Genomic DNA, 19,741 nt, shown 5'->3' with positions numbered 1-19,741 from the left:
ATCCAGGTCATGTTATGGCTTTTGGTTAAAAAAAAATGTCTAATCTCTGGGTTGTTTGCAATATTTTTTAATGCAGAGCAATGGCTCACAAGTCTCAAAAGATGTTATATATTTAGTTGGAAAAGTAAAGATTGCTGATCATATAGGTGGCAGCATCATACAGTTATTTATTTTTTTTACAAAAAGACAGACATAAACACATAGTACTTAGCATACAAAACATAAGCAATTAACGGTTAATAAAAAAGAGAAAACATGAACACATAATATTGAACAAAAAATAAAACAAAATGACAGAATGCTTCACAAATAAAAACATGAACACAGAATATTTTGATAAGAAAAAAAAAACAAGAACACATCAGTTTTGTTTCATTCATTATTAATGGCAAACCAGCCTGTTATATTTAATGCATTGCACCAGAATTATACATTTTGATTGGCCAGGTAATAATGAGTCGTAATCAGGTCATGCTAGTACAAATAAATAAAATTTACTCACAAATTACTTCTTAAATTTCCCGTCCACTCCACCATACTTGCAGGGTTTTGACAAAGTATTTTGTACAATGAAACCCTTTGATATGTTGAATACATTGCTGATCGAGTACAAGAGAAGCTAATATAAATAAATACTACACACACCTGTTAAAAAAATGTAAACAAAATGGTAGTGTATGAATGCAGGAACTAATTCTTGTAATAGAGAATTTTAAATGTAATATTCCTGTTTTAATTTGACAGTTTAAACTACATAAATTTGTAATGTTAAAAATAAAAGCTTTCGATAAAAATTAAAACAAAATTGTTTAGAATAAAACATTGAAATATATAAATTTATCACATATATTTGAAAGCCATTCAAAATGCCACAGGCCATTACATAATGAAAAACAACTTCTACATTAATGTTTTACTTGCTTTACTAAAAAAATAATAATTAAAAAAGCAGTTAGTAAATTGTTTAAAATTCATTAGGTTTAAACAGAAAGTAAAAATAAAGAACAATAGCAATACTGTTGTTTTATTGTAAGGTCTATTGCACGGAGATTGGCTGTTTTACTGTAGTCACGACACTGTAATATAATGTACACACTACAAATACCTGTACACACTACATCTGTACATCACAAAAGTATACAGTACCAAGGCACAAGATAGTACTTTTAGGTGCAGTTATTTATCTTTAAATTAAAGCACCAAACTAAAAAGACATTATGAAACTAAAGCACCAAAAAATGTATGTACAATTTATTACAAATCAGGTAATTCAACCATCATACAATAGCATACATAGACTTCATTTGGTTACTGAGATTTAAATATCACATAATGACCCCCCTATAATGAAGTAACTTTTTTGTTCTTCTAAAAACTTATTTTCATTATTTACCAATACTTATCACATGTTTTTTAACTATACTTTCAAACAATTCACTTTCACGATATAACATTTTTACAATGGATTTAGTTTAGAAATTAAACCTTGAAAAAAAAACCCTTATGAAAATATTCCAACTATTAATAAGATTAAGATGAATGTATTTGTAACTTTGTGTTATACAAAATGGTGATAATATTGTTTTTATATCAAGTGTGTTAAGTTAAATACAAGGCACAGTTTTTAAATTAACATTTTAAAATTTGACCTTTATAAAATTTCAAAATTTGAAAATTAAAATTTAGAAATTTTTTTCATAAACAGTCAGTGAAAATAGAAGCTACTATTTACAATAAGTCAAATTAAAAATTGACATAAAATTTAAATAAAAATTACATGTCAATCAATAGGATACATTTATTTGCATAGGATGAGTTATAAGCAGAAAACCATAGAGTTCCTGTTTGTGCAAGAAAAACTTTATAAAAGTTTTATGGATGCGAAATGTCGAAAACTGCATAAGCAAGGACTGAATGGTTTCTAAACTCTAAAAGTCACAGTAAGAGAAGTTGAGAAGTTAGTCAGGCAAAAAGTTTGACAAGGTTTATAGGCAAAGTTAGCTGCGAAAAAAATAGTCTGTAAAAACTATTCTAAAGTAAACATAAATAAAATCAAGTTATAAAAACAAACTGTAAAAAAGTAATGTAAAATGACTAGGATTACAGTAGCAATATTAAAATATTTTTTAAAAAAAGGCAGTTCAAGTTTTATGAAACTTGTTTTATTAAATTTACTGGTAAGTGCTATGATGTTATCTATGTTTATACAGCTGTATGTTGCAATTTTATGTTATTTTTTTAAAATGAAATAAATATGAACTGAGAAACCTAAAATTAAAATTAGAAAAAAATCAAGTTATTTTAATAATAATTTTTGCCATGATATTTTATAAAGCCAAACTGATACTACAAGTTGTTAGTTTTGCTGCATTATATAGACCCTTTAGATCTATTTGCATTAGTAGTTATATTAGGCCTATTAGTATTTACAATATTTTTTTAGTATAAATATCTTGCATCTAATTTTAACAACACTGAATGTGGAACTATAAATAAAACTATAATGTATAGATCTAGTAACATAAAGACTAAACCTATTTCAACACTTTATAAATATGATTCTACTAAGGAGATTCTCAAACGAATAAAAATGAATACACAAAGAGTATTATAACAACAGTTAACCAAACAATACATAGCTCAAACTTATACAGTTGTAATCAACTTTTTAACTTCATCTCAAACTTTAATACAACTTCACTTTTTCCGTTACTTTGTTCTTTCATTTGCACTGTTAAATCCGGTTCGGATCGAAAGACTTTATCGACTATCACTTCTGCATTGATGGCGTCTGCTGATGCACATTTTCGAAATTTGTCCAACCTTTGCAGCCTGTTTGGGTCTTTTTCAAAGCAGGAGATTAATTCATGAAAACTGTGTGGTCTGTCCTTGGACGAGTCGGTTTGTATTTTACGTTCAGGGGGGCGAACTCTGCGTATGACGTAACCAGGTGACCCGCAACCCGCGCGAGGGCTGTCACAGTCTCGCTGGGATTCCGTCGGGGACGCGCTCGTGTTGTTCCCAGAGCTGATGGATTTCGTGATTTTGGAGACGACTTTCGGGGAGCCGATGTTGATAACGATGCTGCTAGATTCAAGGTTTCCGTCTGTGGTTGGCTTATCAGGGTCTGAGGGCAGGCGTTTCCATGGGTAGAGTGGGGGTTTGTTTGGGGACTGCGGCTGGGGGGAGGATGTACCCGAGCTCTGGGGCTTCGCTTCGGGGTCGATGAGTTTTCTTTCTAAAGAAGACACGACGTTGGCTTTAGTTAGCTGGGGCTTGGACTCTGGAAGTGAATTCGGTTTCGTTTTTTCAACATTTGTTTGAATTTGACTAACTCCAGGTTTGATTTGTGATGGGGATTTATTTACTGGCTTGTTCTCTGTTGAATCTTTAGATGGGTTCGGTTTTGGGGTTTCATCTGCGTTGTCGTCAGCATCATCGTTGGGTGTTCCACTGAGGTCAGGCGCGCTGCGAGTGCCGAGTCGCTTCTTCAGCTTGTCCACGCCGTCCTCAGAGGAGTTGAACCTATCCAGCATCATCGCCACACCGGTGCCAAGCCTGCGTTTTGTTCGCTGTCCACCGCTGGAACTACCCTCCGAGTCAAACGTGGCCGAGTGGCTTAAACTAGTTTTAGGTTGGTTGGCGTCAAACACGGGCGGTGTGAGGTTGATGCTGGCGGTGGATGCTGCTGATGACGTTACTGTGACGTTACTGCTGCTGCTACTGTCTGAGACGGCCGGCTTGTTGGTGTTGAGTTTCAGATTCAACGTCTGCTTGTCGCTGTCTTTTTTAGAGATGGACGTCATGGTTGGGATTTTGCTGGCTGTTGGTATGGACGCTTCAGAACGGGTGTTAGGTTTGGCAGCCGTTGGTGGAGGGATTTTTCTCTGGTTTGCAGGAGACATTACAACTGCTGGAGTGACGGTGGTGTCTTTGCTCGCAGGTTTCTCGTCTGCTGGTTTTGTTGACTTTGGTGGTTCAACGTTTGACGGTGCCGCGGCTCCTTCTTTTTGCCCGTCCTGGAACATGTGTGGAGGTTGAAGTTTGAGGTCAAGGTCAACCCCGTTGTTGTATATAATTTTTCTGGTGACCTTCGGGGACGGTTGCGGTGACGGCGGCATGCCCAGGATCTTCTCGTTGCTGCCCCGCCTAGTCGCACGGTCGTCCTGGATTATTTTGTTGTCTTTTACGGGACGGACCCGGCTACGCAACTTTGAGGTCAAAGGTGGCGTTCCAATCGCGTTTGTGGTTGTAACATTTGATATAGTCGCCGCTACTGAAACTGTAGGCTCGGTGGTGTACACTGGTGACTCGTCACAATTCACTAGCTCAACCGTCATAGACTCCAACCCTGGCACAGATTTAGACCGCGATGTTTTTATGCTCGGATCTTCTTCCCCTGCACCGTCCTGAACCTTGGACCTGAACCTTCCAGATTTGACTTTAAATTCTTGAGTTTTAGGACCAGCGGCTGGGGTGGACTTGACGACCTCGCCTGCTGATGTTGTTACAGCTGGTTTGGTTACGGAAGACTCTCCGGGTTTCAGCATAATTTTGAACGTCTGTTTCTGAGATTCCGGTGCCGTGTTCTCCTGGTGGTTCCTTTCTGCCGCTTTCGAGAACATGTCCGTCGTCTGATTGACCTCGTCAACGATAGCTTGAAAAGACTTGGTGATGATATCGAACTCAGATTCTGTTTCCTTGTCCACTTCTTTCTTATTCTTCTCAAGCCCAGGGATGTAGAAGGAAGATATTCGTGTCTGCATTGGTTTCAAGTGTTCTGATTTTGGCTGAGGGGCAAAGATATAATCGCTAGACTTGCTTGGTCGGTACTGCTTGTATTTTCCTCTTTCAGGGATACTTGTTATGCTATCATTAAGCTCCAAGCTATTGTATATTCTGTCTAATTCTTGAAGGGCGTCGGATAATTTTGATTTTTTTGTCGTGTAGTAGTCTTCAAAAGATGAAGGTTCTTGATCTTCATTTTTAACTTCCGGTGTTAGTCTTTTCAAGGACGTGAGTATATTGTCAAGACTTTTCTCGTCCGCTCTTTGTAATTTAGTCTTGATGACATTGATTCTCTTTTCAACTGTTTGCGCCAAGTCTTTGAGGTCATCCATGGACTCGTGGACTTGCTTTAGTGTAGAGGAAGACGACGAGTCATCGGTGGTGTATCTGTTGTCATTGGGTTGATTCGGTAGTTGGTATGACCATCCTGTAGATTTGGTATGCGGCCCTCTTGTTGTATCGTAGTTTGGTTCCTTTTTGAAAGATTCGAACTCGGCCGTTCCGTACAGCGATTCAGGTCCTGGTTGATAAGACGTCGTTCTGAATGGTTCCAGAGCTTTTTGGATTTCATCCAGCGCACTTGTGCCCGATTGGTTCTGTAGTCGAGGCTTGAAGGAGCTTGACACTGGCTGTACTGCTGGGACTGTTGGTTTAGAAACATATTCTGAATTTGTTGTGGGTTGATTTGCATGGTTGAACTGGGGTTGGTTTGACCCTGATGAATATGAAGCTGTAGTGTTTGTGTATGGTTTGTAAGGGACAGCACTTCCTAAGGAGCCGCTTCTGTAATGCGTCACTGGCTGGGTATCTTCGGTGTCTGTCTCGACGACTAAGCCCGTACTTAGAAGCTTTTGTTTGAGAAGATCCGGGTCCAGTTGGTAGTTGTTTACGTTGTTGGACATCACCTGTGACTGGCGATTTTGTTGAACGGTCGGCTGTGTCTGATTCTGTTGGCGTTGACGTTGGTAAAACTGTAGAGGTTGTTTAGCCACTACAGGTTCGTTTCTCATTTGGGCTAGCCCTCCAATCTCAAACGCTTTCATGGGTTGGGGTTGGGGTTCTGTGGTAGGTTTAATAAATTTGAACTGACCGCCTTCAAATTTAAAACTTGGTTGTGAAGGATCATGCAGAGGTTTCATATAATTAGGTCCCTTCAAGGAGTTTGATTCGGATTCCATTGCTCTTTTCTTTGGACTCATCTGTTTTCGTTCTATTGAAGATCTGCTGATGTCGTCAAGAACTTCATCTAATGCACTGACTGCGTTAGAAGACGATTTATCCACGTTAATCGTTAATGGTGTTATGTTGGGCGTGTAAAGAGATTTCGATCTGTGCATTCGTTCTTTTGTTGACAGGAGGTTCGTTCTGGGTTGGTTTGGCAGCGTGGAACTATGTGGTGAGGTCAGTTCCAACTGGTACTGGGTTTTGACTTGCTCGACTGTAACTCTATCGTGGCTTGAGCTCAGGTGCCCAGCCATGCTGTTGGGATCAAAAGACGTCATTTCTTCAATCTCCTTCCAGAATGGATCTTCTGAAAACGGTATTGTCTGAAGAGTTCTTGCAGTGACTCGCTCTATGCTGACTGGTACGCCTTGGGTGCTCTCAAGATTAGGCGACCAGACATCGGTGTCTTTAATCCTGTGCTGATATCCTGGAATCATTTTTGTCCAGTCTACAGATTCCTGCTCTTTCGGTGAAGTTTTAGAAGGTCGGCTAAGTCGGGCCGAGGCAGTAGAGACTGACTTTTGGTCATCTTCTGACGTCATGTTTGCCGAGTCCGTATCGAACCTCCGTCTGAGGTTGCCCACAGAGTCCGTCTTGACCGAAGATATCTCCTCCAGCTCGTCCTGGTATTTTGATCCTCGTTTCGCCAAGTCTCGGGGCGTTCCTAAACTCGGGGATCGTTTAACGACCGCTGAGGATTCGTCATACGACGAGGCTGAGTTGTATCCTGGCGCGTAGTGAATGACAGCTTGACCAGGCGTTGGCACTGGTCCACTTGTTATGGGCTGCTGATTTTGTCGATTAGAGAGAAGCTGTTGTCGAAGCTCGTTTGCGCTCATGAAAGGCTTGTCTGTTTTGATGGTGATTGGTGCGGTGAACAACGAGCTGACGCTCTGAGCTTGAACTCCGAGCTTTGGTCCCATCATAGGATCCTGGATGACCTGAAAGAATCGGTGAGCGTTTGTCTCCACGGAGTAGAGCTTTGGCGTGGTTGAATCAACGCTCCTGTTGATGGAAGTATCAGAGCTGAACTGTCGCGGTTTGGCTGGTGTTAGATAGGATGAATCTCTGTTGTAGCCCAGCTCGCCGTTTTTACCCAACATTACTGATTTCCTGACCTCGCTTGGTAGCATCAGTGCATCGTTCTCGCCGTGCTCTTGTATGGGAGTCAGGTTGAGATTTTTCTTATCTTGATTATCCTGCACCTTCATGAACGTCTCCCATTTTTTCACCCTCTCGGAGACTTCAATGTCGTACTCTACATCTGAGAACATGCCTTTATCCATCTGAGGTACCTGCAGTGACGTCGCTGTTTCCGATCTGAGATTCATGTCGCTGACACAACCCCTGGCGTACGCTTGGTCAGGGTGAAGGTTTTTGCCTATATAACCTGGGAGGATGACCTGAGCGTTTAGCTGGCTGTCAGATTTGGATAAGTCGTCCCTGTCGTAGTACTCGCTTGTAGGCCTGGACAACCTGGAGTGGCTATCGTAGGAATATTTTCTCGGGACTACATCAGGTTGTGACCTTAACTGCTGTTCGTATCCATACGCGGGTTGGTATTCAACTGCGTTAGACGGCGCTATTTTTATCAGCGGAGGGCCGGTGACGTTTATGTTTTGTCTAGATTCTTGCGGTAATGAGACGTGAAACTGTATGCTAGTACTGGCCTGGACTTGGATGGATGGTTGCTCGTTTAAGACGGGGGCCGAGGAGGCGTGGTTTGTCAGTCTACGAGGGTCGGGTAAACTAGACGACCGCGACACGTTAATCTGTGAAGTACGTTTCGCTTTAGCTTTGTCGATTTCACTGTCTAAATATTGAATATTGGATTCGATGAGTTCGTCTAATGAATCATCACTTGTACCGAATAAATTGGCTTTAGCCGGGCTGCTTTTGATAAGTTTTTGTGTTGGTTTGTCATTGCGAGAAGTTTTAAGTCGTAGCTCAACCACTTCGTTGAATTGGGAGACCGGTCGTTGTGTCTGGTCAAAGGTAACCGATGACGTGGGTTCTAGGATAGAATCAGCTGACGGTACACGAACCTGGGTTGTGAATCTACGGGGAACTACTTCCGGGGAACTGTTATACAGGCCGCGAGATGTTTGGGATAGGTGGGGTTCGGGGATCGTGTAGAACGACTGACGGGTCCCTGAAATGTTGGGTGGGGGTGGTCGGGCCGGGGCTTGTTTTGGTGCCGGAGTTGGTTGGCTAAACATCTGCTTCTGCTGGGCGCTAGTTGCTGGCGGTTGAAAGGAGTTTCTGCTTCTCTCTGTCTGCGGCGATGCTACTGGTATCCTGGAGGTTGGCTGAAAGTTCGTCTGCGCAGTCTGAAAGTTAGAGTTGAAATTCTGGTTGCTAGGAGACTGGTTATACTGAACGGCCGTCGTCGTTGGCGACCGACCCGTGTATGTAGGACGGGAAATTCCCGATCCTAAATTATTTCCGGAGACGTTTTGACCACCGGACGAAATATAATTCGGAGGATTTTGTTCGGACTGTGGCCGTTGTAGTTGCCGGAGACCACGGACGTTATCGTATTGGTTGACGTCAATCGGTTTAACGGGCTGCTGGTTAGTTTGGATGTTAGATTTCGACTGCTCGCCAAGCCCGCTTTGGATCGCTCGCTGACGCAGTCTGGAAATCCTCGAGGCTGGAGTGCTTTCTTCATCCGACGTGACGGACAAGTTCAACCTTCGTTTCCGCATCTCCTCCAACTTCTGGTACTTACTGCTCCCTTTACCACTGCTCCCACCGTCCCTGGATCCAGAGTTTCCACTGCTCGCGTCCTGCTCTGCTCCGTGGTAGAAACTCTCGCGTAGCTTTGGCGACGCCCCGTTTTCATTCCCGCTGAAACGTTTATCAACGTCTTTCTTATCCGATCTCTTGACTCTCCGAACGATCAACGGATTTTTGGTCCATTTTTTCGGATCGCTGTCCGAGTCGGAATCAGGTCTTCCGGTTGCTCGAATGACGTCAGCGCTGTCGTCTGATTCGGGGGAGTCGAGCTCGCGCGGGAATCTACCGCCGCCGTCGTACGTCTGCTTTTTCCCGCCTTCCCTTTCATCCATAGACTGGCGAACTCTTCTATTCGGGCCTTCACTCCTCGACCGTCTTTTGATTTCAGCGCGCTCTAGCTCGACGGCTGCGCGGAGACCGTTACGGTCACGGTGACCCTGTCGAGCAATGGCGCGCTCGGCCATCGCGTTGGGCTGACCGGAGCCAGAGTCAGCGACGCTCGGCTCCTTCTTCTCTGGCTGTGCTGCTGGTTGCTGCTGGAGCTGCCGATGCTGTGGCGTCTGCTGTGGTTCAATGTCCCGCTTGGGCGGGCTTTTGTAGAAGGTGAAGTTCTGCGTCTGAACGACTGTCGCAGATTGGTTGTTGTTTTTCCCAATGTTGCGCAGCTTTTCGTCAGCAGTCTAAAACAGAAGGCAAAAGATAATGTGAGAAACGTGTCTATCAACCAGAGACAAAAATAAACATACTACACATTTAAAAGACTAATTTTACACGAAATATTGAAATGAAAACATAAAACTAAAACTCATTTACATGCCATACTTCAAAGAAGCACTTGTAGTTCATCATATCTTTCCTACTAATTCCAAATCATGAAAATATTTACAGTTTTGTTTGATTGCAGGGTTGTTTATTGAAAAAAATTAAGATATATAATATAGAAAAATACCCAGCACAGTTCAGGTAATGGTTCATTGCAGGTAAATTCCTATCGACTTAGTTTAAAAGTAATAGATTTGTATAATGGATTTTCACAACCTATAAGGCATGCACACATATGGTATATAAGTAAATAATGTAGGCAGACGGTGGTAAAGACGTAAGAATATCTACATGAGACTACACTGAATCGATCAACTGGGGCTAGGAAGAACACATGGGTGCCTGCAACTTGGCTAAGTGGGGTACAATAAAATCCAAGTCTAATTATTTACATAGTATATTCTATATATAAGACGTGATTGTAAACTATTTAGAACTTAAATTCTAAATATATAACTAAGAATTTCCTTTATCTTTGAAAGACAAAGGGTAACAACTTGACCCTCCTGCTATGTGAGATTTAATTATTGAAAACAATGTTTGCATACGAACGATTCAACAGCCACACATGTATCAATTATATTGAGAAGTTAATGCAGTAGTTTACTATTATACAAACCTGTCACGGTAATACAATATATTAAGGCTGTCTTTAATAAAATATTTTCCCAATTGATTTCATGTAAGAAATAACACATCAAAACTAATCACATCACAGTGAATCACATCACATCACAACACACCACAACACATCCTCAGTTTAATCTAACAGTCAGGCGCTTGGAGCATCTCGTGAGTGTAATACACAGAGTGGAGTACTCACCTACCCGCTTTCAGCATCGTTACAAGAATTAGATAAGCTACCTGTGATCTGGTGCCTGCCTGCCCTACTTAAACCCCCGAACCGTTCGGGCTGGAACTTTTGTTAAAGCCAGGCACGAAGACGATAAATTCTGCTTTATGTGGCACTCGGGGAAAAATACGTGTAGAAAAAAGTTTGGCTTTTGTGATTATTTAATTAAAACAAGTTTTGTTTGAAATATTATGATTAAAAGCAACGTCAAGTTAACAAATAAAATAGGCGTAGGATATGTATGAAATTGATTTAAAGAAAATGTGCAAAATTTAATGTTGAAGATTAGATTTGTGATGGGACGACGTGGTCGGTTGGTAGAGTCTTCGGCTGCGGAAAGTCTCGATTTCATATGCCTGGCTTGATTGAGTAGGAGACATGAGTCAACCAGCGCTGAGTGGTATCTGACTCGCGATAGGGAAAGTTAAGGCGGCTGGGTATGGACAGTGCTGAAAACACGATCCCTTCGAATTTTAAGGTAAGGCGGCTGGGTATAGACAGTGCTGAAAACACGATCCCTTCGAATTTTAAGGTAACAGGTGAACTACAAGGTAAGCGCATGGTTGCTAAACCGAAAAGTCTCGAGTTCGAACCCGCGGGCAGATGAGGCTCGTTAGTCTTGTGGATTGTTCTTGGGCAAAAGCTGAAATCGGAGTCAATGGCCTCAATGGCGCATAACCAGTTCACACGTATAATTTATTGTGTTAAAATTAAGAGCGAAGAAGAAGAATAAAATTTAAAATGCAAACAACATATGCACATTGATTGTCAAGATACACCTTTGTAACAATTGTTTTCGTGTGTCTACCTACTACAGCCAACACAACTGCTGAGCGTGTAGAGCACACTGTGTGTTCCTTTATAGCTGGGTTAATGACGACAGGTAAACATTTTCTGGATGCCACGGTTTTCCCACGTTTTCCTTCATTTACTTTTATCACTTGCTATAACTTTTATATCCACACCCGGGGATTAAACGCTATGCTGTACATCCTTAATATATCAATATAGGCCTAATCTTTCTATATGCGATCACCCTAATCATTCCAGAGTAGTTATTGGGCAGCGGTAAGCTTGAATCATAAGATCATTCGTAACTCAACTCTAACAGTATTAGCAACTGCAGGGGTTATAGTCTTGGGTCGGCGTGGCGTAGCGGTAGAGAGCTAGACTGCTAACCCGAAAGTCTCGAGTTCAAACCCGGGTTCAGTAGAATGTTACGGAGTCCACCCAGCTCTGATGTGTACCTAACTCACGTTAGGGCAAATGTGCTGTCCACACAATCCGTTCATATAGCGAAATCTCTGAAACAGATTAACTCTACTTCATCGGCCCAAAGTGTCTTGGGCACGAACGGGAAACTATGATGCTAAATAATTAAAGGTATTTTTAAGACCATCTTGTCTATAATTCAATGCTTTTTTTTTGCTGATGATACAGGGATCATGATATCCCTAATTTGACCATCCCATTATTTAGACTTACATATTACCCATGTTAGATGTTTGAATAGGATCGACTGGCTTGCGCAATATGAAGGAAAAAGTAAAACTCAAAATCTAAATATAACCTTGTGTTAATGGACGCCGTAGCTTATAGTAACAGCACTATTTTAAGTATTTTTTTTTCTACAGCAAAACACAGTTTTAGCTTCTTCTGAGGATCGAATGGCTTGCGAAATATAGAGGAAAAGTAAAACTCAAAAACTAAATATAACCATGTGTTAATGGACGCCGAAGCTTATAGTAACAGCACTATTTAAAGAATTTTTTTTTCTACAGTAAAAATACAGTTTTTCGAATGGCTTGCACGATATAGAAAAAAAGTAAAAAGTAAAACTCAAAACCAGTAAAAACACAGTTTTTGCATTTTTTGATTTTACAGAGCTGACAAGTAGTCAGGGCTTGGTCTAAAAATAGCTGCTCACAATGCACGTGCCGACGTTAACAGATGCGATCTGATGTTTTTTAACGTGAGCGGGTAATCGTCCAGGTAGTCAAAAATTTGGAGCCGGCGCGTGAGTCAGCGGGCTAAAAATAGATTCAGTTAGACGCATGGATGCCAGACGTTTGGAAGATGGCTGGTCTCAGGTGAGTTTTACCTGGGCGATTCCAACTCTCCAGCCACTGAAACCTGTGGGTATTTTTTTTTTGTTAAAGGGGCAAATGTTTTTTTTTGTTTAAAACAAATTCGTTTTTTTCTTCTTTAGCACATTGATTATAGGTTAGATTTTTTTTTTCGCTTTTAAGTTTTTTTTAGGTTTAACTATATCCGGATATATATATTTTTTTTTGGTTATAAACTTGGACTTGGGTTTAGAAGATGAAAATCTTAGTAGTGTTAGCACTGAGGGATAACTCTATAGCACGATGGTTGGTCCACCCAGCTCTGATAAGTACTTGAGGTAAATCAAAGAGAGAGATGCTGTTTGGGGAGAATCTATGTCGGTTTAAGTTTAAGGAGTCTCTGCAGTGTGTGTGTGTCTGGGGGGGGGGGGGGGGGGCTCGGAATTTGTCATCCGACCACCTCTCTGCCCGGAATTTAAAAAAAAAATTAAATTGATGTAGTAAATTTATAATTCAACCGTTGTCCGACCCTTCAGTCAAATGTTTCTAGTGTCGCTCTCCTACTCGGAAATTTCCAGAGCCCTTTACCCACACCCCCGGGCAGTGTTTCTTTCATGCATATCTTGAGGAGGGGACACCGATCCCCCGAAACACGTCTACCGCCCCCACCCCAACGACCCGAAGCTTTCAAATGCCGCCCCCCCCTCCTAAGAAATAAATGTCTGAAAGAAACCCTAGTTACAGGATTTTTCAGTTAGGAAGTTCTATATTTTTACTTGAGGAAAATGTTCCACCAAAAATAAAATCCGTACATTTTTATTTTATTTACATTTGATCTTTCTTTGAAATTTGAAAGTGTCCTCTTGAATAACATCTTTAAAACACGATGCAATTTTTTTAAATTTCAGGTGGTAAATTACAATTTTATTTTTATTATTACGAGATAAGCTCACATGTTGAAAGCATGAAATGAAAAACAAAATTCTTTTCTAGATTAAAACACTTTTTTTATAGTATGGACAACAAATAACCGTCAATCCGTCTGTTCTAGAATTCAAAGCAAAGTTCCAGCGTAGTTTGTAAAAAAATAAATAAATAAAATAAACGTTAGATAGCTCAGGGCGTAGCGACCCTTCCCGGCGCCCGGGGACAAACTTTCGATTTGCACCCCCCCTCGAACTTTTGATTTGACCCCCTCCCCCTCAAACTTTCGATTTTTGTTCCAACCCATTTTGGCGCCCCCCCCCCCCTAAGGTCGGCGCCCGGGGACATATGTCTCCCCCCCGCCCCCCCCCCCCCCTCGCTACGCCATTGAGATAGCTAGTACCATTAAACAAGACCAATGAAATAGATGCAGAAGTGTAAATCAACACATTTAAGACACGAAAACGCTAGACTTTGTAGTGGGGTTTTCAGCTTTAGGAGCGGAAGTTGAAAGGCCACATGTTTGACTTGGATTTAGACGGGACATTCCAACCTCTTGGAGATAAACACAGGAAAGAGGAAAATACCAGTCAGTGGCGTAGCCAGGATCGTCTCAAGGGGGGGGGGGGGGGTGGGGGGTTTCCAAACTTTCGATTTGCACCCCCCCTCAAACTTTCGATTTGCACCCCCAGTCAAACTTTCGATTTGCACCCCCCCTCATACTTTATATATATATATATATATACCGAGGGGTCTATGGGGGGAGTTATGACCCCCCGTAACCCCCCTGCCTACGCCACTGATACCAGTCAACACAAATTAAAAACAAGGCCCACAAATTTAATCTTCAGCTTTGAAAAGAGAGAGGGTAATATGAGAAAATTGATTTCACCATTGAAGAAAAATAATGCATTGATGTGTCATCCTTTTTTATGTGAATCATAACAAAGAGCTTAAAGCTGCAACCTTTATAAAAATGAATGATAACTAGCTGACAGAGCTTAAAACATGGCGGAATATCAAATAGCTGTCTTGTTTCGTTGTTAAATCTGGCGTTAACTGCACCTGAATGAGATGCTCTAACACATATCTGTTACAATATTTCATAGAATTCTATAACAATTTTAACTCTGTTTCCTTATTTATTCTAAGTAGATTCAATACCAATTCTTTCTCATATCATACTCCGAATTTATTAATGCACTACATAACAACACCAATTTAACAACAATTCTATATCAATTCCACTCAGGGTTCTTTCAGATATTTTGCTCGGGGGTGGGGGTGGGGAGGGGGGGGTGGGGTATTTGAAACTTATAAGGGCGCGTAATGGACATTTTAAAAAAAAGATGAAGCATGATATTACTTTCTATTTAAATATATGTTTTATCTAATTCTCTCCGGAGAACCCCCCCCCCCCCCCCCTCTCCAGAAAGAATTAGAATTTATATAGAAAAATATATACTTTTACCGGTATACGCTCCCCGGAAATTTTAAGCCCCCCCCCCCTCGCCCCCGAAAATGTTAAGTGTTCCCCCCCCCCCTCCCCGAAGAAAAAAGTCTGGAAGAAACACTGGTGCTGTCCTCTCTAGAGAAGAATGAAAGAGACACAGCAGATACACTTCCACGGGACAACTATTTAAATTTGATTCCATATCCACGATCCCAATAAAAAAAAAACACTTTATTTTCCTATATGAGACAAAACATATGAGGCAATTTAGTGAGGTTAAGCCACATGCGTCATTCTAATTTAGAACCGCTGTCTGGTTGGTTCTAATTAAATTATAGGCTACCGTTAAGAGGTTCCCTACAGAGGAACAGATCGGTGCTGTAGTTCCCTGATGGTTCCTTGATGTTATGTAAGTCTTGTGTGGCACTGGGCCAGAATGGTAGTCTGCTGTTGTGTACATGGCTATTTATTTTAATTAGCTTGTTTGATAGGTGTGTACATGGGCATCTATATATATAATTCTCTTCTGGGAGACGCTAGAAAACAAGCTGTAAGAGCGCTCCCTACCACCCCACCCCTACATGGTCTGGTGAGCTGTGGTTCACGCTAAATGTTTACATGCGTAGAGCCGTGTTTAGTGACGGCGATTAGGGGCAGATAATTTAGTTTGAAACGATTTTAAACTTAGGGGAGGTAATTAAGAAGAGGCTGCTTTCACGGGGAGGTCGGGGGTATAGGGTAGGGGTTGGGGGAAAGGAGGGTGGGGGTAGGGGTTGAGGGAAAGAAGGGTGGGTTAGTATCGTTGTTAACGACCTACTGATAGTGTTTTAAAGCAAATATTTTCAGTGGCAGCATTGGTACTGTCGAATTCACAAATTATGAATTACTGAAAAGTAGAAAATAAAACAACTAAATAGCGGCATATGATATGCCGCGGGTCGGCTCGTTTATTTTAATGAGCTTGTGTTATAGGTGTGTACATGGCCATTTATTAAAATTAGCTTGTGTTATAGCTGTACACATGGCCATTTATTTTAATGAGCTATGTTATAGGTGTACACATGGGCATTTATTTTTACTAGAGTCTGCTAAAGATGTGTACATGGCCAAGAGGTACATGTTGTTATACGTATTAAGAGATAGTGAATGTACACAAGGGCGCCATCAAACCAGTCTTCCCAATTTCCCAGTCAACAAACTCCACATACCCCTACCAACAATCCAACAAACCTCCCCATATCTCAGCCAACAAACCTCCCCGTTTCCCCACCAGCAAACCTCCCCACAACACTACCAACAAACCCCCCTCATATCCCAACCAACTAACCTCCCAATATACCTAAAAAAATCCCATTTCCCTACCAACAAATCCCCTCCCCCAGCCAACAAACCTCCCCATACCCCCACCAACAAACCTCCCCATACCCCCACCAACAACCATCCCATATCCCCACCAACAACCTCCCCATATCCCTACCAACAAACCTCCCCTCCCCCACCAACAAACCTCCCCCTCCCCCCACCAACAGACCCCCCCTCCCCCAACCAATAGACCTCTTGCTCACCCTTGAATGTTTACACAATGACGATCACCTTAAGGAACTTATCATCAGCTGGTATGAGCACACCCCCAGCACACCCCCAGCACACCTTCAACACACCTTAAACACACACCATCAGGTCTCGACCCACCAGACTATGGCCCTTATCTTCAAGTAGGACGGTGATGTGCGCTATCTTATCGGGGTAGGGCAGGTATCTGGTACATTTCAACAGCTCGTCTTCATGGTTTGAGTCGACTTTCTATTTTATGGGTATATTCTACGTCTTAGGTAGCGGTTATCATAGGTTTACATTATTAAGCTCTAGTTTATTATAAAGGTATATTAAATATATTATAAATCTTAAGGGTATACTTTCTATCTTGTTGATATATTTGTCAATAATATGATATAGAGGTATACCCATGTTGATACATCACAATCACACGCACATAAAGGGTATACTTTCTATCTTGTTGACATATTTGTCAATAATATGATATAGAGGTATACCCATGTTGATACATCACAATCACACGCACATAAAGGGTATACTTTCTATCTTGTTGACATATTTGTCAATAATATATTATAGAGGTATTCCCATATTGATACTTCACAATCACACGCACATAAAGAAGACCATATATAGCACAGTTAAAAGTAAAAGAAATAAAGATTCCTTACTAGACCTAGAGATACACTGTACGGATGAAGTAGAGTTCATGTGTTCACTGACCTCAGTATATGAAGAAATAATGTGGACAGCACTGTGCCCTGCCTCCTTTGCTTTTCCTACCATGAGTTAGGTACCCATCAGAGCTGGGTGGACTCAGGGACGGTCCACTGAGATTTTCGGGTTAACAGACTAGCTCTCTACCACTAGACCACGTCGTCCCCTACAGCACACATACACACAGCCATATATCCGCAAGACACATACACAAAACCAGTTAAAGTCAGTAGTCCACATACATCCAACTTACAACAACATATATTATCATTCAATATGTTGTTTCATATACACACATCTTTCCTATCCCATGTTCCACTTACAGAACTTTACTCATCCATTCACTCATAATTTACCTAAACAACTCCCACCCCCCGTTTTCACACAACCCGATTACTCACACACATTTTCACACACACAAGCTTACAACCACACTCACGCATTCCCCAATTAATAAACCCACCGCCAACACGCTAGAATTCATGCAAACACACACACACATTAACACGCACGCTATCACACACACACACGCTAACACATACGGTAAAACACACGCTAACACACACGTTCACACAAACTCACGCCCGCTTTACCTCACAGTGCTACAGCCCTTGCACATATACGAATATACCCACACAAACACATTATACTTTAATCACACACACTCACACGCAGTACTTTCCTACACGCACATGTACGACTATACTACACGCACACACCAGTCTATAACCACACACACGCACACACTAGCCTATAACCACACACACACCAGCCTATAACCACGCACACACCAGCCTATAACCACGCACACACCAGCCTATAACCACGCACACACCAGCCTATAACCACACACACCAGCCTATAACCACACACACCAGTCTATAACCACACACACGCACACACTAGCCTATAACCACACACACACCAGCCTATAACCACACACACACCAGCCTATAACCACACACACCAGCCTATAACCACACACACCAGCCTATAACCACACACACACCAGCCTATAACCACACACACGCACACACCAGCCTATAACCACGCACACACCATCCTATAACCACGCACCCACCAGCCTATAACCACGCACACACCAGCCTATAACCACACACACGCACACACCAGCCTATAACCACGCACATACCAGACTATAAACACATACACACCAGCCTATAACCACGCACACATTACCTACACTAACAGCCTTATCTAGACGACCCGTGAATCAGATTTACATGGCCACTCACCCCTTATCATCTATGTCAGACTTTTTTACCCCGAATATTTCAGCACCAAACGAAAACAAATCTGGTTAATTTTGGCCGACGTAAACAAGGGAATCTGGACACAAAAATCTGGCTAAACTTTGATGTCACGTGTACACCAAAAATTTCACCCAATTATTCTAAACCATTTTTTTACAGCAAATAGACTAGTAAATAAAAGATTAAAAAAAAGACATTAACCCCCCCCACCCCCGCAATAATGACCCCCTGTAAATTATCCCCCACCCCGCTGCCAAGTAAAATATTATCCCCCCCCCCTTCCCGGCTATAGCTTAAGTTAAAATTGGGGTTAGAGCTAGGGCTAGGGTTAGGGTTAGGCCAGTGGCGTAGCGATGTCGGGTGTCACCCGGTGCGGCACTTAAGGGTGTCACCCTCCCCCCCCCCCAGATGCGTTGCGACCCTTCCCGTGGACAAACTTTGCACCCCCCCCCCCCCCCTCAAATTTTTCTCTATATATTTTGCTATTTTTTGCCTTGGTGTCACCCCCCTAAATGGTGTCACCCGGTGCGGTCCGCACCCCCCACCCCCCCCCCTCGCTACGCCCCTGGGTTAGGCTTAGGCTTAGGGTTGGGGTTGGGCTTAGGTTTAATTTTAGGCTGAATTGAATTCTTCGATTTAGGCTTTTTCTTAAAGTTATTAAGGTAAGGGGTCGTACATAAATGACGTCACACTCGTAGGAGGGAGGGGGGGTCCGTAATTTTGTGACGGTGTGTGATGAGGAGGATGGTTCAGATGGTGTGACGTCACACTTTTGCATTAAAAAAAAGCAATATTAGAAAACGAATTTTAGACGTTATTTCGCGTTTTATTAGAAAACTGTTTTATTATATTGTAATAGGAATTGATTAAAATACTCTATTTTGACAGGCTAAATTTTCCGAGGAGGGGAGGGAGGGGAGGGGGAAGACACTGGTAGAAACGTATATTTTCTATATAAATTCTATTTCATTCGGAGAAGCGGTAGACATTTTGGGTGTGTGCTTATGTGTGTGTGTGTGGGGGGGGGGGGGGGGGAAGGGCTCTGCAGTCCCGAAGAGATGCATATAGCAATCTCTGTCCGTATTTTTTGTATGATTTGTGATGAGGGAGGTGGGGTTCGATACTGAATTTTAACCGCTGTTTTCAAGAACTGTTTTTGTAAATTGTCATAAAAATTGATTAATATTGTCTATTTCACCGAGCTGAGTCAATATAAAAAAAAAAAGATGTTTTGAAAAAAAATTAAACTGCTATTTTTGAGTGAGGAAGTAATCAGAGGTGTGACGTCATTTTAGTTGAGGGGGGGGGGGTCTGGCTTTTTATG

The 19,741-nt window shown here is 41.9% G+C and overlaps 1 protein-coding gene across 2 annotated transcripts in view; it reads right to left on the bottom strand.

The window, feature by feature from the left end:
• Window positions 1-252: 252 nt before the first annotated feature.
• The window catches only part of LOC131953686 (uncharacterized), a 52,421-nt gene continuing 32,932 nt past the window's right edge, over window positions 253-19,741 (bottom strand). The window contains exon 3 of one of the 2 annotated variants that reach the window (XM_059316997.1): window positions 253-9,431. In XM_059316997.1, the coding sequence (XP_059172980.1) occupies window positions 2,661-9,431 (6,771 nt within the window). In that variant the 3' untranslated portion in view covers window positions 253-2,660. The remainder of the gene's footprint in view (window positions 9,432-19,741) is intronic. The other variant, XM_059316996.1, reaches the window with a different exon arrangement.

Source organism: Physella acuta, unplaced genomic scaffold (genome assembly GCF_028476545.2).
Source record: "Physella acuta isolate Inbredline_101_S28 unplaced genomic scaffold, ASM2847654v3 ptg000938l, whole genome shotgun sequence".
NCBI lineage: Eukaryota > Metazoa > Mollusca > Gastropoda > Physidae > Physella > Physella acuta.
The sequence above is the reverse complement of the archived record's forward strand: the minus strand, read 5'-3'. Positions and strand labels throughout refer to the sequence as shown.